The 24,207-nt window shown below is 45.5% G+C and overlaps 2 protein-coding genes across 4 annotated transcripts in view; both read right to left on the bottom strand.

The window, feature by feature from the left end:
• LOC119460698 (uncharacterized) overlaps nt 1-1,858 on the bottom strand; it is a 92,867-nt gene extending 91,009 nt beyond the window's left edge. The window contains exon 1 of the mRNA XM_049672677.1: nt 1,708-1,858. The gene's annotated coding sequence lies outside the window, so the exon portion shown is untranslated. The remainder of the gene's footprint in view (nt 1-1,707) is intronic.
• Nucleotides 1,859-13,821: 11,963 nt separating this feature from the next.
• Nucleotides 13,822-24,207, bottom strand: part of LOC119460696 (protein FAM107B) — a 129,870-nt gene continuing 119,484 nt past the window's right edge. For all 3 annotated transcript variants that reach the window (XM_037721750.2, XM_037721748.2, XM_037721751.1), the window contains 3 exons: nt 19,138-19,384; nt 17,838-17,991; nt 13,822-14,318 (listed from right to left, as the gene is read on the bottom strand). In XM_037721750.2, the coding sequence (XP_037577678.1) occupies nt 14,205-14,318; nt 17,838-17,991; nt 19,138-19,384 (515 nt within the window). In that variant the 3' untranslated portion in view covers nt 13,822-14,204. The remainder of the gene's footprint in view (nt 14,319-17,837; nt 17,992-19,137; nt 19,385-24,207) is intronic.

Here is a 24,207-nt window from a genome sequence, read left to right as displayed (position 1 = left end):
GTATTCAATGTATATTGTTTCGTTTAAGGGACAGTCATTTGTATAAAGAAACCATTTTTTAACTTGGCAAGCGTGTCACACTTTCACTAGCAGGTGCGCAAGAGCTTCGACATCAGACGGCCCCGATGCAAAGCGACAGCACTGCAGCAACTGCTCTACAGCAGTTCTGGTCGGTAAATCAGATAGATGAGCTCTCCGAAGCCACACAATAGATGCGCGTTGCTCTTTACAAGTGAAAAAAATGTAAAGCTAGCCAAACACGGCCTTGAAAGGCGTTATGACGCGCTCAAGTCAGTGCACAGTCACTTTAATAAACTCATATGATTCATACACGAGCAGCAGTAGGTGAGTAGTACTGCTTCCTGATGACGCATAGGCGACTGAAGCCTTGGCCTACAGAAATCAGCAGCATGTGGTTGCCGGCGCGTTTCGAAAAAGAGCTCCTGAAGTCGCTCAAACCTACACAAACCCGCAAAGTACGTCTTGTCTGTTACAGGAAACCGACGTGGTATGTACAATGAAAGTATTTCCGGAATCCTAACAAATGCGCAGTTTAATAGTAGAATCTCCACAAAGGCAGTTGTGGTATAAAAGTTATTGGACACACACTTCTATGCATGATTAACAGACGAAGAAGACTAGTCCTGCCTGTTTATTTATACGGAGTACTCATGGCTTCATTCATTAATTACAGCTGGTTGTCTACTGCCAACACTTCCCCAGCTTCTATAACTACCGGCTGTAGGCTGATACAAGTTGCGTTCTACAAGTAGTATGTACAATGAACTATAGTTCCGCGATCGTACTGGCACCAATTAAATGTTGCTGGTTTAATGCGCCGAAACACTGTTACTTTGTTTGTGATACACACTGTGACGAAAATGTAACGCTGACGCGAACGTAACGCGACCAGCATAGTTATATGGCTTGAAAATGAAGCGCGAATTACCTACCTTTGATTCAGAGATCAGCGGGAAGAGAGGCTGCGGGGACGCGTATCAAAATTCAAGCGGTCGGTTTCACCAGCCGTCAGAATTGAACACTTCACAAGTGCTGAAAGAACGCTCAACAAACGACTGCAAAACAATGCCCATCCCACCCATCCCAGCGGCTTTGCCGTTAAAAAGCGCGTACAGGCAGCGAGAATTCTCGGAATTTTGCTCTCTCGGCAGCCAGGCTTCGGGACCTCCGCGCCGTAGTGACACATCCGGCAAAAGAAAAACACGAGTACACAACGCGCAAACGCACCGTCGTTTCAGCACGGCATTGAAACGTTGCAGAAACGAGATGGCAGTTAGCGAGATGGGCTGCGCTGCGGCCGCGGGCCGATCAAGTTTCAAGCAGACGCGCACACGCTACGACCCGAGCGGCCAAGCCGCGGACGCTAAATGTTTTACCGGTTTTACCAGTCGCTTCGATTCCGGCTAACGATGAAACTTCCTAGTAGCCCTCGACGACTACGCCGCGTAGCTGCGGCGTAACTGCGGAGATACTGGCAACGCTTACAAATCGCACAATAACGCGCCCAGCGACTTCCGATCGCAATGCAAAAGAAAGAAGACGCGATGCGAACTCTCAAAAGTGCATCGCCCGCCTTGCGCACACATTCGCATCGGGACAAGCGTGACCGCAAGGGCTAGAAAACAGCATTATAAACAAACGAAGACCTGAAACGTGGCATGCAGTGAAAGAGGAAGGACACAGTACCTTCAGTTTCCGCGAAGCTGCAGACGAACATCCGCGTGTCAGGTGTTCATCGTATCCGACACAAACGCGCGACACGATGTGAACTTGAAGCACCGTTCAAATCGTTTTCGCGCTAGTCGCCATGTTTGAACTCGCTCGAGCGCAAATGCGTACGTAGGCACGGCGCCAGCGGCGCACGGCGGTCGCTACCGGCATCCATGCACGCTGCGGTTGTCACGTGGCTGAAGTCACGTGGTCAGCAATACTGTCATGCCGTGAAACTCGCTTTAAGGCAGTGTAATGTGGGGATGCCTACCGCTGGAAGGCTGGGCGTTCGACAAAATCCGGGCTGCGAAATTAGAACCCTTTAAATTGCTGAATAGCACGCTCTGTCATTCGATTAACAGTATAGCATTCATGAAATGGCTTTATATGTTATTATTCGCTTTATTAGAATACTGTAAGGAACAACAACATTTCGTATAGCCTACAGTTAGAACGAGCGTTGCCAGTGGAAACTTCCGTATGATTTTGCTTCAGGAGAACGGCGGTTAATTTTAGCGAAGTAGGACCAATTCTTTAGCGAACAGGGACGACTCGCTCATCAGAGATTAAGGTATGGCCATTAATCTGCAGAGCTGAACCCTTAGCTCCACGACCACTACAATGCCTCAAGTAATGGCGTTACGGACACAGCGCTAATGGCTGTCGATAAAGTGTTCGATGCCGTTTATGCGGGGAAGGCCACATTGCCAACTTTCCACGTCTGGCAGGCTGAGTCCTGCTGTTTGTGTAATGCAAATCATGCTGCCGAGTACTCTAACTGCCCTGCGAGATCGAAAGAGATCCATGTGATCGAAATAATTGAGAGAACGCGGTGCTCTCGTCGAGAAGCTCTTGCGCAATTTCAGAGCAGGACGCAGGGATATGCTGGTGTAACAGCCCGTCAGCCATTCGGCACGGACTCGCCAATTTCCCAGACTATTACAAAATTGATAGAGAAGGCGATGGAAAAAGCACTATAGAAAATATTCTACTAAACCTATCTGGCTCTTTGGCTATAATATCCCCGCAATTGTCTGGTATGTCGTGGACAATAACAAATAGCGTCCAGCATTCGGCCACATTATTTACTAAGTCACCTGAGTATCAGACAGATATTTCCCTCCTCTAATAGTGTGGACTTAGCACGACCTACTTCAGAGCAGGTTGATCATGAATGCCATTATGATTCAGATTCTATAGGCAATCGAGATGTGGATATGGACACTCGAGTTCTTAAACGCACAAGATCGCCTAACAACAAACTGCCTAATTATCCTAACTCTAAAACAAAAAGGTGTGTGAAAGAATCCCTTACTAGGACTGACTTTCTGAAAGAAAGTACTCTGGACCATGCACTTGCGGCTACTCGTCTACCATAAACATATAGACGCCTAACGATACTCCAGTGGAACTGCCGTTCAATACCTTCTGCAGGTACAGATTTATTATATCTAATCCCCTAACAATCTCCAGAAGTTATACTGTTACAAGAAACTCGCTTGGCAGCTGATCAAAACTTTCATTCAAACAACTACAGGTGTTTTCGATTGGAAAGACCTTCCCGAGGCGGTGGAGTAGCTTTTTGATTTCGTCAAAATTCTGTCATAAAGCGAAAATTCCACATCAAACTCTATCTTCCGAATGTGAAATCTTGATATTAGAAATAACAATTCCAGGTTGCGCGCCGCTCTCTATATTTAGCTCCTACTTTTCCGCTGGGGTACAGGACGTGCGCTTACGTGATGTCGCAGTGGCCTATTTAAAAAGGACATATTGCTTGCGGGTGACCAATTCACATCATGTGTCATGGGGTTTCCGCACTGACTCATCTGGAAGACGTTTATGGGAGCGGACTGATGTTTGCAATCTTGCATGTTTAAATGCTAAAGTTGGCATTTTAGTGCGCTTGCAGTCGCGATCTGTCCTAGATTTGACACTTGCTAGCTCAGGCATTTCCATCTCTTCTTGGGCTGTGGTCGGTGCAGCCACTTGTAGTGACAACCGCCCGATTGTCATTGATATTAGCACCCCCCATTTCTTTAAATAAACATTCGCAGACTTTTGTGGACTATTCAAAATTGTTAAAATAATTTACAGTCAACTTTGTCTTCTATGACAGATATGGAAATAGATTAATAAAAGGGGGTACTTATTGGCCATGGTGGAATAGTAGTGCGCACGAGATTATAGACGCCGAAAAGCTGTCCTGGAAGAACCTTCTTTTCAATCAGTGCCCTATTAATTGGTGAAATTATGAGTATGCTGCTTCTATGTTTAAAATAACAATTTCATTAGCGAATGTTAATTATGATGAAAAACGCTATAAATTTGTATCGAAAAGTGGTAACAAAAAAAAAAAAACATTGTTTAGGTTTCTTCGCTCTCGCAAGGCCATTCCAGCGACCATAAATACTGACTCAGTTGTTCTGTCATCAAAATAATTGTTAGAATCATTAGATACAATTGCTAAGGGTTTAGAAAAGCGCTTTACAACTCAGCTGCAGGCAAACTTCGTAGGGGCTCTGTCCGGGGAGGATTTTATAGCGATAACAATGGAAGAGCTTGAGCACGATGTTCGGCTGCTCCCTGGCACATGCAGCTCCGGATCCAGATTGTATTACATCCGGTATATTGAAAAAAACTTGGAGGACGCTTAAGCTTCTCCTTCAAGAGTGGAACGCGATAGCATTCAAATATCCTTGACTGTTTCTTACACATCCCGGCAACTGCAGCTTATGTAACCGTAATGTTTACCGGGAAGCGCTGGCGGTGAACGCTATGCACGAAGGCGCGCTTTCTGGTAGAAACGCGGCCTCTTTCGTGGGCCGGCCTTCTTTTATTGTTTGCACCCTTAATATTTCAGCCTTATAAGATTTAGCATAAAAGGCATGCGCTGTCGGTGTTTTGTTTCATGACAATTGTTTGTGGGCTGCCACTCTCAAAATTCCGAGGAATAACTTCGCAAAGAATGCAAGACAAAGTGTGAGCAACTTTCGTGGTAAAATATATTTGGAGGGCCTGCGTGGCTGGGGATTCATGACTTCCTTGGCCGCATTGCCGACGCAGACGCCGCATTTTCTGCGACACGGGGCCCTAAACGCGAAGCCGACGCAGAAAATCTGGCGTCGGCTTCGGCGTAAAGCATCGGCGTCGGGCGGAAATAATCATGCCGAACCACATCATCCCGAACCTCTCCGACCACACAGGCCCTCCGCGTGGTGCAAGGCGTTATAGTGAACGAAAATTAATATCTCAAATCAGAAAAATCGTAAAGTACGACTTAACAACAACGTAGAGACGTAATAGCTTCAGACTGTAATTTGAATATACGAGAAAAAAGCCTGATAAACAGCCAAGGATCTTTGAATGCTATCGCGTTCCACTCTTAAAGGCCAAACTTAAGTGTCCTCCAGTTCTGATGGTGTTTCGCTGTACTTTGGTTCTATAGGCAACATTTTGATTAAGGATTCAAGATACAGACGCGCAGAATGATTTCTTTCCCTGGCGACCACACGAGCTTTGTCCCAATTAATCGTGTGTGACGTAGTTGCGCAGTGTTCGGCTAGGGCATTCGACGCAACGTGTCGTTTTTGGACGTCATTTCTGTGCTGTTGAAGTCTTTTTTTGAAGTTTCCGGTTTCTCCGACGTAGACATAGGGACAGTCCGCACACGGAATGACGTACACCACACCTGGGAACTTGTCCTTTTTCAAAGGGTCTTTTACGCGCACGAGCTCGTGCCTGAGTTTCCGGGAGGGAACGTGCGCAGCCTGCACGTCATATGAGCGCAGAACTCGTGCAAGGGTCTCGCTTACGCCTGGGACGTAAGGTATCGCAGCCCGTTTTTGAGGGGGTCCTGGGTGGCTGGGTATTGCACGAGCTAGCTGGCGCCCTACTGAGTCAATGAAGTGCTCAGGATAACCACAAGCCGTCAATTCACGCCGCACAAGTGCATTGAGGGGAATGTTGAAAACAGAGCCTTTCTACATTTTTATCGGGCCCGCATGTCGCAGAAAATACGGTGTCGGCGTCAACGGCGTCCAATAACGCTATCGCGTTCCACTCTTAAATGCGAAGCTTACGCATACTCCACGTTTTTGTTTGACCTCTCCCCACAGGACCTCTCTAATATAGTTTACTCCCTCATTAACGCATGGATTTCTGCTGACTGGAAACTTGCAAAAAAAATCCCACTGTTAAAAAAAAAAAAGGAGCGGGAATGAATATAGATAATACAAGGCCAACCACACTAACTTCGAATGTTACGAAAATAATAGAAAGGGTATTGCGCATACGTATTATGAAATTTTTAACGGATAACACATTATTGAGGCCATGTCAGATTGGATTTAGACCCGGGTGCTCGATATGGTGAGCACATATGTCGATTTATAGGGACGCATTAGCTATGCTATAGTGTACTGTTAATTGCGCAAACACGGTGTGTTGGTCTGCTGAGCACGAGGTCGCGGGATCGAATCCCGGCCACGGCGGCCGTATTTCGATGGGGCGAAATGCAAAAACACTCGTGTACTTAGATTTAGGTGCGCGTTAAAGAACCCCAGGTAGTAAAAATTTCCTGGAGTCCCCCACTACGGCGTGCCTCATATAATCAGATCGTGGTTTTGGCACGTAAAACACCATATATTTTTTATTTTACAACAGCTGCAGAACATGTCATACGCTTTAACGATTTAAATAACAAATATCTACGTGTAATACATGATGCAAAACTGAGCTGGTGAATTACATTGATCATGTTAAATCTAGGGCAACACGCGCTGTTGGCATGATAAGCAAACTTGGTCGACATCACTCTGGGCTACGCGGGGACATTCCGATAACGATTTATCGCATGTACGTTCGACCGATACTGGAATTTGTGTGTGTGCTATTGTCTTGTGTGCCAGCATACAAGATTAACCCCCTGGTTCTTTTAGAGCGGGAGGCTTTTCGTAATTGACTTGGTTTATGAAAATTAATTCTAAGAATGCTTGATATCAAGAAGCACGACTGCCTACTCTTCCCTGCAGATTCCGCATTCTAAATGTAAAAACATATTTCAACATTTACGAATCTTCATTGGGACGATCAAAATTTGCATTTATTAGTGAAACGAAGGCATCTTCCGATGAGCGTTGGTCCCGCTTACATACACCTCAAGTTTTGTTTGTACAAGCTGAGCTAGATCCATTAGACGCCAATGTACGCCATATCATTTGCCCAGACAAGCCTTTGCTTAATATCAACATTGAATTTGATGATATATTTCTATCCAATGCCAAACTCCTGCCCACTACATATTTAAATGGCATGTTACACGATCATTTAACGCAATTGGGAACAGATAATGTGATCAACGAGTGAGGAGAAAGCGAGTGTGGGTATTTTCTTCGAGTCACTATTTCTGGTCATATGCATTACGCCTTCCGAATTTTACAACTATATTTCAGGCTGAAATATCACCGTGCTGCACGGTGCTGCACGCGATAGAAGTTCGGACTGTACAATAAGCTAGACCGAAGCGTTACGATTGGCAAATAAGGCGCACATCTAGCGACCCTAAAGCTTTCATGGAAGTTTTAGCGATAATAACGATAACACTAGCGACAGTAAAGTCCCACTTTAGAAAGGATAAAATCGAAACTAAGGAAGAAATCACGAGTACATGTGTACCTGATACTAAGAATCTCTTTCCCTACGCATTGACGTGCGCAGATGCCACTGAATCCGGAATCTGCGATTGTAGCTGGTCCAGGGTAACAGATCGCGAGTACCCAGCAAAGCATGACTCCCGCACCGTCTGTTCCCTGGTTCAAAATTAAATTATGGGGTTTTACGTGCCAAAACCAGTTCTGATTATGAGGGACGCCGTATAGTGGGGGACTCCGGAAATTTGGACCTCCTGGGGTTCTTTAACGTGCAGCTAAATCTAAGTACACGGGTGTTTTCGCATTTCGCCCCCATCGAAATGCGGCCGCCGTGGCCGGGATTCAATCCCGCGACCGCGTGCTCAGCAGCCCAACACCATCGCCACTAAGCAACCACGGCGGGTGTGTTCTCTGGTGTGACCAGCATAAATTGTTTCCATGTACATCAAAGTCATTACTTTTTTCTCGCCGATATACTCCTACATTGAAATCGCAGAGGTCTCAAGCCATTGTAAAAGATTCGCACGTAAAGTACACCTTCGTCTTACAGTCAGGTGAACGCCAACATTACTTTTCAGCAAACAAGCTAAAGTGCGCAGATTCTGAGCGTTCCGGTTCCTATAGGCACTCTTTTGTTTTAGCGCCTTCTTTGTTTTAGACCCCAAAACACTTCTAAAACGCTATCAGAAGTGCATGAAGAACACGTATACTGTCTCCGGCAAAAACTTGATGTTGCAGGTGCATCATGGTCTCCAGAAAGAAATAGTTGCTCGCAGGTATAGTTGCATTATACATCTACAAATTTCAAACTATGGCAACGTTGACGTTAATATCCTCTTCCATGACTCCTCTTACCTGCGTCATTTTGACAGCTGCTCTATTTATACTAATTGTCCCACAACAGCTCCAAGAAAGAGTGTCGTTGTTCCAGTAGTAATCAGTGCGGAAATAAAGAGCCTCCGCAACGTTCGATACCACGAAGAGCACAGCAGGTATAGGCGAACACAAGGAAGCAACAAGTATACAGATCGGGTGCATCCGTCCGGCTTCTCTCTTGTGTTCGTCCGGTTGTTGCGCCTTCCGTATTGACGTTCACGAAACTGCGACTGCACAGAGCTGTGGCAAGACCAAGGAAGCCGTTTCGGCGGTATAATGTCCGTTCAGGATGCGGCGCCACCGCCTTTTCGCAGTGGGCTGCGGACAACACCGGCAATTGCGCATCATAGATAACAAGCCATGCGCGCTCGGAGTGTATAATGGTGTACCGACACTCCCACCGAGAACAACGCTTTGGTGAAAAGATGTTCCCCGTGTTGTCACCCATTGAAATGTAGGGGTTGTGCGTTTACGCCCGTGGTGACCCGGATAAAAGTGTGCACGCCTTATCTATACGAGGTGGTGCTCTCAGAAAGTCTTGCGAGGTTTTGCGTAGCCTACACAGGCAACGCCGTACTGAGACCTGAAGCGCTATTCTAGACACTATCAATTTCTATCACGCAATTTCTGGCGTGCCAACCACATGAGGCAAGATGGAAAAAAATATGGCGTTTTTTGAAAACCCCCACATTCTGCAGAATCGCACTTCGGGGACTGGATTCCCAAAGCCTATCGTGCATAATAAATTCAGCTTGTGGCAGGCCGACGCCCGTACGTTAGCCAGTCATGAAGCGACGCTGCATTTAATTTACAACTGGAACCAACATGGCGAACGTTGACCATCACAGTGAGGCAAGGAATGGGTGGGGATCACGGTGAACGCAGACGCAAATGTCGCCTGTAAAGGCCATGTTCGCTGTCGACACTTTCGTTACCCCCCCATTGTATGCATAGACTTAAAAGAAAAAAAAGAAGTAGGCTCTTGCCACGAAAGGCTTATCGAGATTCCAGATACCCATCAAAACAATATTACGCAAGATGCCGTGGACTGTACGTTTCGATAATGCAAGCGTGACTTGCAGATAGCGGAGTTGCTAAGCACGCCATCAAACTGCAATACATGAATGCGGACAGGCCGTAACACCAACAAGGAATTGACGCGATGGCTTCCCATGACGTACAGACGTGAGCAGCCTAGAACGCGGGAACGGCGGCTTCCGGAGAGTCCCGGAAGCCGCCGTTCCCGCGTTCTAGACAAGGCTGCTCACGTCTGTACGTCACCCACTGCGGCAACATGTGGCCGAGGCTAATTTACGGCCATTTAAAAAGAATTTCGCGCATCGCATTTTACTACAGACGAATAATCCACCTTTATTCTCACGCGTCTGGGGCTTCTTTACCTGCAGGAAAAGCGAGTGCTGTGAACCTACCGATATCACCATGGTGTAATCCGCGCTGCGCTTTGGGCGCTAAGGCTTAATCAGAAACATTCATTTTCTCTTAGTACGAAGGTTGCTTTCCCGCTAAACGCACAAAAAGAAAGTCCGCAACAGCCAATTGACATATTGCGCGTAGCACAGCAACACACCGACTAGACAACTAGTAAAGCAGCTTGGAAATAAATATTTAAGAGAAAAGGTTACAGAAGTTTGGTTTTATGCATTCTTATTTTTCAAATAGACATTGGAAAACTGATCGGGCCCAAGTGAACACTAAACTGCTGAGGGATAGGACGATGGCCTGCATCACATGCTGTTACTCCCAAATAATTTTTGTGCAGCAGAATGCTTCATCATTGCAGAACAGAACAAGCGAAAATGATTATATATCATTAGAGATGGGAGAAAGTTTCCAAAGCCATTATTTTAGGGGCGAAGCTCCTTATCGCGGCACCCGTTCCGTCCCCGTCGTAGTAGTAGTAGTAGTGTGTAACCAGTCTGAGAAAAATGAGAAAAAAATTAAGTTGTGTCCGTAGCGCGGAATCGAACCAGGGACCCCTCGCTTCCGAGCGCGCGGCGTTAGCCCACTATATACGCCACGAAGCGGACATGGACAAACGCACCACGATGGCTATAAATACCCAACATTAACGAAAGGCCGCGTTTCTAGCGCGTTTCTATACCGCGTTTGCGCTAGCGCGTTACGGCCCGTGTAAGAAGCTGGTGTAAGACGCTGTGGCCTCTCCACCTTACCTTCAACGCGTTTCGAACGCGCTGCCCAAAGCGGTGGCAAGTCAAGTTCAAGTCGAGGAGCGTTTATGAATACGGGGGGTATACTCTCTCAGCAGTCATGTGATGGCGTCGGCAAACGCGGTGCACGTTCCGGCATGTGTAAATGGCTGCGTAAGACGCTGTGGCCGCTCCCCCTTACTAGAGAGTACTGCACGTTTCTAACGCGTTTGTGCTAGCGTCCCCTTAAGCGGGAGATCCGATGATTCCCTCCGGAGCTTCGCCCACTCATCATCATTCACCTCGTGGATCTGCTGTCATTTTTTTTTTCTGAAAAGCTGCACTTCAAAATGCATTGTCTGATTTGTTCACAAACGAGATGTTGCATCAAACCAACTGACAAATGTAAATAGAGCTTATCCTGGCACTCAATTTCCGCTGATATGTAGCAGAAGCATTCAGGCACGGTCCACTTTTGTGCACCCACTTCACTTACATGAGCATGGACCTGGGGCGTAGCCAGGGGGGGGGGGGGGGGGGGGGGGGGCTGATGGGGCTTCAACCCCCCCCCGAATTTTTTTCGTGCCGGCATGCACCGCCGACCACAACTACCACCGACGCCGGGAATCATTCTGGATTCTGTCTACAATATATTTTTCACGCTCGAAAAGACATTTCGGCACGAACATTCCTAACTCGGGCTGGATTTTGTGGCAACGCCCTTGCACCTGGAGTCTCGTAACGCAAGGAGCCCCATCCGAGCACAAAATTTCAACGGCTTTTTGATAGCGAGCGGGCGCGTTGCGGCATCTCGGAGCGGCCGCAGAATCTACGGAGTGCGTGGATTTTTATTACGAATCTTTATGGGTATAAAGTTCTGATAAAATTTTGACGCGAAAGGTGCACTGACATTTCCAAAGGCATGCTTTAAAATATTTTCAATTCTGGAACTTTATGAAGTTAATGCTCTTATAAACTTAGGCCAACATGCGTGCACTAGAGCCCACGTGTCCAAGCCGTTCCAGAAATGAAAGCACGCGCTCGCAATCTTCCACACACACGAAAATACTAGCTATCACCGTGACATGTCGGCTAGCAGCTGATAATTTTCTCCAAACATTTTCAGGAAACGTGCCCAATGTGATGGATCAGCTGGACCAGGGCAGGCAAAGTAAAATATGAGAAGACAGAAGAAAGTAAACGGCCTATTATTGAGGAATTTTTTTCTTTTTGCGGGCGACAAGGTCTGGCTCTCCGTGGCCACAGGGACTGTGGCCCTATGGATTTAAGCATAGCCCCCGCTGAAAATACAGGTATTTTGAGAGCGCTTCTTGATACATATACAGAGCTATACAGAGATGATTGTGGAGATACATATATGAGGAACCATTTGGAAAGTTGCCCCAGTAATGCCTCGTATTTAAGCCCAGATGCACAAAACCAAATTATAGAATTTTATGGTGAAATTATCAAAGAAAGCCTAGTTGCAAAAGCAGGCTGCTTCTCCATACTTCCTGACGAAACGACGGACATCGCTGGAATCGAAAAGCCCACTGTTTGTGCAAGGTACCTAAGCAATGATGCGAACGACATCGAGGGAGTGTTTTAGGTTTTAGCATCGGAATAGATGCACTCTCTCATTGCGACTGCACGTTCTATGTAAATGTGTACAAACTGCTGCAGATTCTAGTCACCCTTCCAGTGACCACGGCCAGCGCAGAGAGAATATTTTTTAACAAGAGTTTACTAAAAAACTACTTGCGCTCTACAATGTCTGTGGAACGCATGGTTAGGCTGGCGCTTCTATACAGCCACAGAGACGTCGGCATCAACGTGTCCGAAGTCATTGACCGCTTCGCTCAACTTCCCCGCCGAGAGAAGCGTGTCCTTTAGATAGCGAAGCAGCAAAAATCAATGCAAGTAAAAAGCTCTGTTCCTTCAGGTCCATAAGCTCGCAATTATGAAGACATACGACTGTTCGTTAGATTTTCAAACCGCAGAAATTTTAGCCGTTTATTCTAGCAGTTAGCATCATGATCAAAATTATCATGCGAATACGAAAATTACGAGGACATCAATAACCGATTTTGGCCGACCTTGCTCATTGAAAGCCTGGCCCACGCGGCGTTTGCCAAAAACAATCTCGGATATTGGGTAGTTCAACTTGCCGCATCATCTGGCTTTCGTTTGTACTTTTCCTTCCTTTTTAGCTACCTGCTTTTATTTCTTTTTTGAAACGAAGCAATACCCTCCTTTAATTTTGGGCGCAGAATAATTGTTGCCGCTGTGCAGGCAGTTAAATTACACATTTTCGTACTGATTTCCGCATTATTCCACTATTCTACCCATATGGCGCTGTCGCGATCGCTGCATGGCCCGAGTATATATCACGATTTCTGCAATCATAGTTTTGTTCTTGCCTGGATCATCTGTCTTTCTGTGCGTAAAGTTTGGTATCTGTGACTGCGCAACGTGTTTATTTGTATTGTTTGACGCATTATATACAGTGACGTTTGCTTAAATACGTAATTTATTGGAGACTTATACGTATATTTAAATATCTTGTTTCGAGGTTTTGTGTACACAAGCAGTGAACTGTTTCCAGCGACTCTTTTTTGCCCTTTGGCGAGTTGTATCTTCGAATTTGTATATTCCATTCTATCTTCGCACTTCTAATGCATATTTTGCAGAAGTCCTACTTTTTATTTGTACTCACTGTTGCGAGTATAATCTCGGTGTAATTACAATACACGACCGGTAACAGCTGCTCCTGCACAATCTATTGCAACGAGGGACAGCGTCATTGAGGTTTTTTTCCTGACCGTTGCATAAGTGCAAAAATGTAAACAAGGTTCTTGAATGACAAAGATTCATCAAAATATTTGTCCTCAACTTATTAATTTCATGGCCTTTACGTTTTTAATATCAGCTGCATGCAGTGCTTTGCTGGTTTCGAACTGATATAGTTCTAAAGTTCGTGTGATATTTTCTTTACTTATTAAATAGACAAAAAGACGCGGCAGCATTTCTATCAGTTATTTTTGCCACAATTTTTGGGACATACGAATATATTCTTTTATGAAAAAATACATATTTTACTTGACAGTGCGTAGCGTTCAATAATTCGTTTGCAGCATCTAATATGCAATGGCATTGGCAAAGCAGTTATTATTCATGTATTTGATCCCTCGACAAATTCTATAAGGAGGAGGCCGCGCTGGAGAAGGCCGCGCTGTAGGAGGCCACTGTAAGGAAGGCACTGTAAGGAAGGCACTGTAAGGAAGGCACTGCAAGGAATAACAAACCTCGGATTCCTCTTCATGGCCTTACAGGATATCATGACAAACCATACTTGTGTCAGCCAACAAAGAAAAGTGAGGGACTACGGAGACCAGTTGCTAGAGAGAAACCACCTTGCTTCTCTTTAATGGTACTCGTGAAACACACTAGTCAACAGTATTTTTTTTTCTTCTCTTCAGGTTCAAAAAGGCGTAACACCTACAATATGACTGCAAGCTTAGGACCACCACACTGCGGCCTGCGGTGTAGCTATGCGTCGTCTCTTGAAGCTCATCCTATGACAAAGGCTCGTCAAGCACAAAAATAGACTTGCAGAGGCCCACTTGGGCCACCTGCTCTCATGTGTCTGTTAATAAAGACCAGCGATAAAGGAAGGCCGAAAAAAAAAAACATATTGGGGACTATGTACATGGGTGGTCTTTCGACAAGATATGACATCGGCAGCAGCGGTTGCTGGGGGACAGACAGGCCAATGCAACTACGACTTGGAGTCAACAGGCAATGTGTGGGAACAGACACGGGCGTGCACCCGCAGGAACTCTGACTCTTCAGAGCTGGGCAGGTCGGTCTTGATCACCTCAGTCTCTTCATGCTGCAAGAGGGAATGGAATGAAGGATATGAGCATCTCAGAAAAAAAAATAGAAAGCATGATTGATTGACCAGCAAATGTAATTGACCAATGGGGTGTAACATTCCAAAGCAACACTGTCTATTACAGACGCTGTAGTTGAGGGCTCTGGTTTAGCCTTGACCATTTGGGAATTTTTCATGCATACCTAATGCACAGTACATGAGCATTTTTGCATTATGCTCCCATTGGAATGCAGCCGCCGTAAGCCGGGAATGAAACCCAGGACCTCCTGCTGAACAGCAAAGTGCCATAGGTACTGAGCCTTTCAGGCAACCCACTCAATGATGTTCGCAAGAAGTCGTTTTACACTTTCATCCCATTTCAATTTGCAGATGCTATAATGCTTGCTATGCAGCACTAAATTTGCCATTCGTAACAGACTTTTGTGCAGTCATTAACACCAACTGCTTCTGCATTGATACATATCTTTCTTGTGTAACAGGGCTTTTCACTGAGGTTTATTCTCTCGGCAAATAGCCCAATAGCCCTTTATATTTACATTAGAATATCGCCTTGTTCACCATAACTTGACTGATGCAGGTATTGCTCTCTATACCCAAATTACTTTATTTTCATTGTGCATGTTTGAAGTGAACAGCAAACTCCACAAAGTATAAAAATTAAAATAACAAACACAATGTTCCGTTGATATCGACTTCAAGAACCTATTCACGATAGTCTCAGCAGATTTCGGACTTTCAGCTAGCATAGTAGTTAAGCCAGCAAGTTCTGCAGCGGACCATCCATTAGATTACTACTTAGCAAAAAGTTAGTATGCATTTTTGAGTACTAAATAAGTTTTCTCTTAATGTGTAAATACTACATGCACAGAGTAATGCTTTTCATTCATCACTTTCATAACATTATTGTTTCACTAATGCTTGGCAGAGTATGAATGTAACTGTTACAACATTTCACGTATATTACGTAGTATGTTTAATAGCCCTGATCTTATGCAGCTATGGCAAAAGAAACAGTGCACTAGAACACTTTATTTAGCCGTGTCTGATCATTTTGTTGAACAAGAACACAAGCGATGCAACAGTTGTGCAACACTACACTCAGTAACACTCATCATGCAACATGCACATAGCAGGTTAAAGTGCAGTCTATCTCAAATAAAAACCAGAATGAAAGAAAAAAAAATCTTGCGATAAAGAAAGCAGACACTGATATAAAAATTTTGTAACCTGATCCTGAAGGGGTGTTTTAAGCAAGCAATAGTAATGCATCTATTAAATTACAATTCATAAAAGATCACTAAATTCATTGAGTTTTCCATCTTCGCAAACTACTACTAAATGCATGTTAAAGCCAAGTATGATGTGTCAATTCTCTCCACGTTCTACTGTCATGTTCAGCTCATGAAACAACAATATTATTTATCATTGTATGGCTAATGTTGCAAACTTCTTGCACTGGCATTCTTGGAACACTGCAATTTTCATCGATATTTGTAAATTATTTGATTGCTTCAATCAAAATTTTGCAGCTACCAATGCCTCATTTATTTTTCTTTATATTCAGGAAATTGAGTGAACACTGCTGACATTTTTCCATTTGACATATTTGAATGAGAAAATAGTTGGGCCCGTTTAACTCAGTCCTGTTAAATGACTTCAAGTACAAAAAAGATGATATCACTTTAATCACAATTTATTCCAGTGAAATTAAACTATGTGACAGCGCCTTGTAAGAATTTACACCACGAAAATTCACATCATAATGATTCCACCTACAGAGGTAATGGCTAGCAGCAACAATGACGAGCTTAGTCTGCCGATTTGCATATTAAAAAGTGCAGGATCAGTTAAAGTAAGGTGACACACAGTAACAGCGATCTAACTGTTCTACTTAACATTGCCTAAGCAAACTTTGCCGCATAGAAATGGTATTGTGCAATGCGAACCCACAGCTCCAGAGAGGGTTCCAATCCAGAAATCTTTTATAGCAGTTTTCGAGTTCATCTGAGTCACAGAAGCGTTATTATTGTAGAATGAAAACGATATTTCAGTCAAGAAGTGACGCTGCTATTCTGCTACAGACAACTCTTGTCCTCACCCATGCAAGAAATGATGCTTTAAGAACAAGTGTGCTTCGGTGCTTGCACTACGGACGAAGTCGTGGCACTAGGATTAGGTGAATGATCTTTGAAGATTGTCAGGCAGTCGACATTAAAATATGAGCAATGCACCTGAAAAAAATGTCAAAGACCTGTCGGTGCGCCAAAGACCGGACGCCTCGCGGCCATGAAAGCTTGCTTCACCGCACGTTCACTACCTCAGCAGCGAAGCCAACCTACCAGGGCGCAGCCAGCGCGGGCACTGCTGCAATGCTTTTGACGAACGAGCACGTGACGACCTAGTTAGCGTGCTTCCCACCCTCTTTCGCACTCCTGACCGTGTTAGTTAGCCAGAACAAGTTCAGTTAGGTGCTCCCGACAGAAGCGCAGAATCGTAAACAGGACATTAAAGAGAAAAAAAAAAGGATTCATCCGTATTATTAAATTACGCTTCTACAACATAAAGAAACTAAAGACGAGTGGCGACGCCGCCTTGCAGTTGGCGCACCAGCGCGCCGCGACGGCATGGAATTTGAAGGCATTTACTCGGGCCATAACCAAGTTTTTTTTTTTTAATCGGCAAAGTAGACTACATTGTATTCTAAGGGAGCCAAAGGCTTAACTGAAATGGTTTTGACACCATTTACTGCAGCACAACGGCTCAAATACTGGAAATTACACTGAAATCCATGACGTCACCACTGACGTACCACACTCGTAAGGGGGCTTATCTAGTCCCCAAATGATATCTTGCGCGCCTCTCCTTTAATTACACCTAGTACAAACGGCATGTGCGCTATCAGCATGACGTGGCATTCTTGACGGGAAAATAGCAAGTGCGGCGTTTTCAAGGAAGAAAACGCAAACAAGACAGGTGATTATTGTTCGAGACAAGATACGCCTTAAAGGGTCGCTCTCTCTCTCTCTCTCTCTCTCTCTATATATATATATATATATATATATATATATTGAAGTGCGGCGCTCCTGTTTCGTAGCAAAATGTAAGAAAAAATAAAAACAGCTTGGACTTTATTCTATCTTCTAGTAAAAACATAATTATGGAACTTTACGTGCCAGAACCACGATCTGATTATGAGGTACGAGGTAGCGGGGGACTCCGGATTAATTTTGACCACCTGGGGTTCTTTAGCGTACATCTAAATCTAAGTACATGGGTGTTCTCGCATATCGCCCCCATCGAAATACGGCCGCCATGGCCGGGATTTGATCCCGCGACCTCGTGCTTAGCAGCGCGACACCAAAGCTACTAAGCAACCACGGCGGCTTATCTTCTAGCGACCAACATGCTACCGCAAACTTAAGAAAATCAAGTTTTGAAATTATACTTTGTCAGTCAGTGTTTCTCTCGAGTCTCCCTTTCGAACCACCGGGGGTTAACGAGAGGATGTACGCGTACCAGCTTGAGCTTGTTGGCCTGCTCCTCGAGGCGCTTCTCGAGCGCCGTGCGTCCTTTGACCCTCTCCTCTTCCAACTCTTTCCGGCGCTGTTCCTCCTTCATCTTCTCCATGGCCTTCTGCAGCTCGCTCTTCTGGCCAAGCACACTCTTGCCCCTGCGCCACAGGCACGAAACAAAGTCACGACACGAAGGAACATCGTGGTTACGCAGCTCTCGGACACACCGGATTCCTCCGGTCGCCCTGGCCGAAGATGCAACGTGAAGTATATATAGGCGAGAAGCTTCAATACAGCCACCTCAAAGTGATCTTTCCAGTGCCATAAAAGAATCCTCGTAGATTAAGCCCTTTTATCCCGAGTATTTTTGAGTGAGCCAAGACTACTCGCGAAGCCGAACCTGAGATGCCTGCCCCGGAAAGGAGCATAACACCTAGGGGACGACAGACATGATGGGCCTTGACGAAAGCGAAACCACGAATGCGCCGTTTCCCTTCTATCTCAACCACCAAGTTTGCTAAACCGAAAGAAACAACCAGAAATGAAGCCGTGCGTTGTATTTTGTTTGTTGTTGGTGCCTGTTCGCGAAATATGAAAGCACCGTATCTCTAATGCCCCCAGCTCTCTACAATGCACGTTTTCTGCTCACCAAGCCCCATGACACCCTGTGTGAGTCTCCCTTCTTTCCTCCGTGCACTCCTATGTGTTTATTTCACGGAGAGATTCACACTAATGGTACAGTATATACTGGTGGGTAGTGCTTAATGAGAGCACAGTAGCCGCGTGCGTACGTACGTGCTTGTAAGCGCTACGTATGTGCTGTCTGCGAACCATAGCTTATGTATTTAATCCAGGCTCCTGTCGGAGCACTGAGCGATGGGGGGATAAAACAATATACATTTAATATCAGGAAGAAGAGTGAACAGCAGAACGCGGTGCGTGGCCTAACGTAGTAGCACAGCAGACGACCAAGACAGTCAGAGCGAGTGCAAAAATGTCACGATGTCCCGCTCCCACGTGACCACCTTCTGCGTCAAACGACGCCATGACACATGCACCTTTCGGGAAAAGAAACCGAAGTTGGTCTGTAGAAAAGTTGTTACAGTAAACTGTATGACCCGCTCCGAGGCTTACCAATCTTGTTTACTATAGATTTAGAGGTCCAAGACCTTCCTTTAACGAAAAAAACAAAAAAAAAAAAAAAAAAACAAACAAAGTTCGAAATTTCATGTCCGCACTCGTTTTTCAACTACGACGTAGTAGTATCCGAAAAGGTCGCGCGTGGGCGCAGATGGGACACTCACATCTTCTGGTTGAAGAGCAGCTCTCGGTGCAGGCTCTTCCGCTCGGCCGACTCGGCGCACGGGTTCGGCAGCTTTCGGGGCACGATGAGGCCCTCGTCGTTGACGTGCGCCAACTGCGCCTCGTTGTGGTGCGGGTGGGCGGCCGCCATGCCGGGCATCCTCACAGGTCGCCGTCGATGCTGCTGCTCGCGTTCGTCCTCGGAGTCGCTGTAGTCCGGCTCAGGGATCATAGCCGGGAAGAACAAGTCTGCAAAACACACAACGGGGATTCTGATGAGCCTTGTCATAAATAACGGCAACAGCGGTCGGCACATCGTGCCAGTGCTACCGCGTCTTCATATGACAGTGCTAACAATCTACCGCGTGTCCCCCAGCTAACGTTAGCCAATCTGCCCAACGAAAAAAAAAAAAAAAACGATAAAAGAGGGCGCAAGCTACAATTATAAGACATACGGTGTTCGGTCATCAGACCACCGACGACCGAACACTGCAGATCTTAAGATCGCCACCAGATCTTAATATCGCATCTTGTACCGTGTTTTTTTTTTTTAAATATATACAGTGAACGAAGAACTGCTCGTAGCATACCCCAGATTCGAGTAAGGCGCTATCTTGGCGATTACAGCGAGTTGAACATGTCACACGAGGCGTGCACAGTACACAGAGCTGAGCCGATGTGCACTCAGGGCAAACAACCAAGGGTTGAGTGAAGCAATATCCGAACGACATTCCAGTCCCGGTAGAGCGCACCGTTCAAACTGAGCCACTCCACCTCGATAGTGCGCGTGGCTTCACCGGACGTTACCTGGTACGGCACGGCAGTCTAACAACAGCGATGGCGGCGCAAACTTAACCTTGAGAAGTGCGAAGAGCTTGAAGAAGCGAATAAGCAATAGCAGACGCCTTATTTTTTGCAAGATGGGCTTGTCGCTCACTGTAAAACTGTTCTGAGCCCTTCGAACGCTATACCGTAAGCGGCGCTTTTGCTGGGCCGAGTAACGCAGCGCCCGCCCCTATGCGAATCGCAAGCACACTAATTTGTGTTCGCGTGCCAGCCCTGAATGCATAACCGCAACCTTCAGCAGAGCAGACCTATTTGTTAGATAACGCCAAAACCTCAGCGTTTCCTTTTTTTTTTTTTTTCTTCACCTCTCCGACGAAGCTTAAAGCGGCGGCTGGAAAACGCGTATGTTAAGAACAAAACAAAACAAGATCACGATCCGATATACATTTTATCACACGGTGCTTGCTGCAAGCTTGCACAAGCTTCTCAGCGCATTTATGATTTGTTACTTCGAAGTGCAGGCTTAAAGTTTCGTGAAGGAACACAACGCGCAGTGGAACGTTCGTATAGTGAAACAAAGCCGTGGCGAAAGAGAAAGGCGTTAATGCAGGAACCACGCGCTAGTAAATGTAAGGTTTCCCGGCTTTTTTTTTTTTTTTTTTTTTTTTTTCCAGGGCTAGCCGGCACTACTTTGGTTCCGGCGATCACGAATTCTAAAGCGCCGGGGCAGAGCAACCGGAAAAACGGCGCGATGAAAAAAGTGACCCAGGAAGAGGCGACATCTACCACCGGCGCACAATGCGAAACGTCACGCATCGCTGCCGAAACGAGTACGTCGCCCCCTCCGCGCGGACCCGCAACGTTCACGCAAGAGGGACTGCTACGAACGCCTCGATGCAGGCGCCTATTTACCGACAGATGGCGTTACCAAAACAGTACCGGCTGCGATTTTCGTTTCGCTCGACTTTCAATTCTTGGAAGTCGTTGGCCACGGTTTGCGCTCAGCAGTACCGTTACGCAATCACCACGACAAACGTCACTTGAGAAGTCACAACGTCGTCAACACTGAACGCCAATGCGAGAGTGCGTGAGATTCCCGGGTGTGCGCTATAGTAACCAGTGAAACACAGTACAAATCACCAGGCTACTCACAAAGCCGCAGTGTTGAAAATACCGAGCTACTTGCGAATAGTGTAAGAATGTTCTAACATTTAATTTTACATTTCAAAAGAAGAAAGACAGAGAGAAAGAAAGAAAGTAGCGAAGTTTACTAATTTTTACATATAACCAGCGAATGTTGGGTCGACTTCCCACTCAGATGTAAACGAGCAAATGACGGCCATTGCGGTTCTTACCAATTAAGATGTCGTTTTAAAATAAAGTTGACAAGTTTTGCATCAGTACAGAAAGAACGAGCGTTCTCTACAACATGGGGCGCGATGCGAAATGTAACAAATTGGCCAAAAGAATACGCAATCGATGGCGTTGAAACCAATGAAAGTCCACTTTGGCAGCACTTTTTAAGCGTTAATTACCCCTGACGCGCAGCCCGCTAAGCCGACGCTATACTTGCAGAACACCGGTTTACAGTTAACCACATAACTAAAGCGAGTCAAAGCTTGCGCGCCAGCAGGAACTGTGCTTAACGGTCATTCTTTAGTATTTACCGATTATGCTAATTGCACGACTTATCTGCACGCATTACGCCAAAGCCAACAGACACACCGTCGGTGGGCACGCTATAGCCTTCACATTATTTTTACTCCGCTCCGGAAAGTAAGAAAATCGGAATGTACTCTCATGTCTAAGGCCGTAACGATCAGCGCCGATAAAGCATACCTATAAGCGGCAGTTCACATTCCTGTCTCTCAAGGTTAGCCAAGCAGCTTTCAAGTCTGCTGCTTAGCTAAGCGAGCCGTGTAACACGCCACGCGCGATGCCTGAACACGAGGTGAAGCCAGCTTTAAGAGTCTTAACTTCTCAAATATTATACAACTTCTCAAATATTATAATTAGATGAAAACTGTCGATAAGAAAATTGTAGAGCAGCATGAAAAACTCCCGATAAAGCTTTCTGTTGCTCAATACGTGCTACATAAAAGTGTTTTACGAGCGTGAAAGAAGCCCGCGAATGCACACACTTTTACGTAGCACGTATTGAGCAATAACAGAAAGCTTTATCGGGAGTTTTTCATGCTGCTCTACAATTTTCTCATTGACACTTTTCTTCTAATTACAATATTTGAGAAATTGAATAATTAAGACTACGTAATTAGGCGGAATGCAACAAATTATCTGAGTATCTCCAAACAACGGCAAACGACGTTACCTTGGTTTCTGTCCAGCTACGTATAGCATTTGCATATTTTTAATGTTTGGCCCAAGTTAAGTGAAACACCCTGTATACGTCTTGTGTATTCACGTTAACGCTCTCGTCTTTTCTCGCGCAGCTCCATACTCGAGCCTCCCCCGTCAACGCTCAACGTGACCGATAGCACACGATTCTGCAGACGGCACAATAACTAGCTGGGACACCGGGTGCGGTATAGAGGGAGGGGCTGCTCACTGCGGAAGCATCGCACAATCCGGTCGCAGGCGCACAGCCTGCCGCACATGGCCTGCCTCCCCTTGAACAGGCCGAAGAAGTGGCCTAAGAAATGGATCCGCATGGCGACGTATGCGGTCGCCTTCGGGTCGGCCAGCACACGCGCACAGGCCACCTCGCATGCACCACCGCGTGTACGGAGCCCACGAAGCCAACAGGAAACACAGCCGCGGTCGCACAACGAGACGTAGATGCTTGGGAAATACTGGCAGGGATGCGACGAGATGATGATGATGCCCTATTTAATGGCACAAACCCACTGTGGGGGATATATATGCCCCGAATCGGGTGGTAATATGATAAAAAAATAAACAAGGCAAAATAAATAATTAATCGAAGATGAGAAAGAAACCGATAATAAATGAAATAAAATTGTGTATAATGAGGTAGTCAGCCTTGCATAGACAGGAATGTTAATATAAAAATACCTAAAGGGGTAGACGTAAAGAATGAGCAAGTTAAATTTTGATTACGAATATTGATTTACGTTTTACGTAACAATATTATTGTGAATTTGCGTTCTTGCTATTTCAATTTTCTAAAATGATAATTTACTGAAGGAGAAATAGCTCAATCAAGGAAAATGTGACGAGACGCGCCACAACCAAACAGCGCCGATTTCGTCGGCGATGCCGATGCGAGAGTGTTAGCCCTTACTTCCGGCACTCCCTCTTGTTTTTTCCCCAACTACGTTCACTTACAAACTCCTCACGCTGTCCGCCATTGGAAGCACTCGTTTCACGCTTTAAACGACTATTGTAAACTCCGCACTGAATAATGTATTCAGGGATCGCCCCTTATACAAAAGTACTTGGACCACTGTGACCTGCTGTGCTACGAAGGCGCTTTCAATTTTTCTGCGCGACACTGATTTCAACGACATGTGCGTTTTATGTACCTGTCGTACGTCAGGTGTGTATAATTTCATTTACCATCGCATTTAATTGCTTCGAGTAGCATGGTAGGCCGTGCCGCCAGTCAAACCTCTCCAGGTGTTATTACATAGTCTCTCTCTCCAATGAGCGAGCGAGGTTTGTAACAAAAAGGTAGAACTGGTACATCACGGGTAAAAAGAAAAAAAAAAGAAAGGACTGAATCAAAAAAGAAAGAAAAATGAGGAGAGAGAGAGAAATAACATTTATTAGCCCCGAAGGAACTAAAGCCCAAGCCCGGGCCTCCTGGCCCAGCACGTTCTTGACGTGCTGCACCAGAAGCGGCCACCATAAAAAGGAGGGAGCCTATACCACAACCACATGTATCAGCCACTAAAAGTTACAGCACAACAAAGAGTCCGGTGGATCTCGGGAAGAAAGACATCATGCGCCTCCTCAAGCGACAGGACTGTGCTAAAGGTCAGGCGCTATTGTTTCCAAACATTGATGTTCACGAAGGGGATTGGCCACACTGACGGCGACGAAAAGTACAAACAACAAGGCACATTAAACATTTAAAAAGGGAACACTGGGTAACATATAGGGCAACCGTACTTCGATAAGACATAGTTCACAAATTTCAAGGTTTTGCTTTTCCAAATAATCACTATACTTTTCCCCTAACCATAACGCTCTTCAGAATGGGTGCGATATATATATATATATATATATATATGCAAATGAAAGTAAAAAGGCAAGTGAATGCCAGAGAGCTGCCATGTGAGATGACTCTCTGCACAGTCACCAAT

Source organism: Dermacentor silvarum, chromosome 8, assembly GCF_013339745.2.
Source record: "Dermacentor silvarum isolate Dsil-2018 chromosome 8, BIME_Dsil_1.4, whole genome shotgun sequence".
NCBI classification, from domain to species: Eukaryota; Metazoa; Arthropoda; class Arachnida; order Ixodida; family Ixodidae; genus Dermacentor; species Dermacentor silvarum.
Note: the sequence above shows the minus strand (reverse complement) of the source record. Positions and strands in the feature narration are given on the sequence as shown.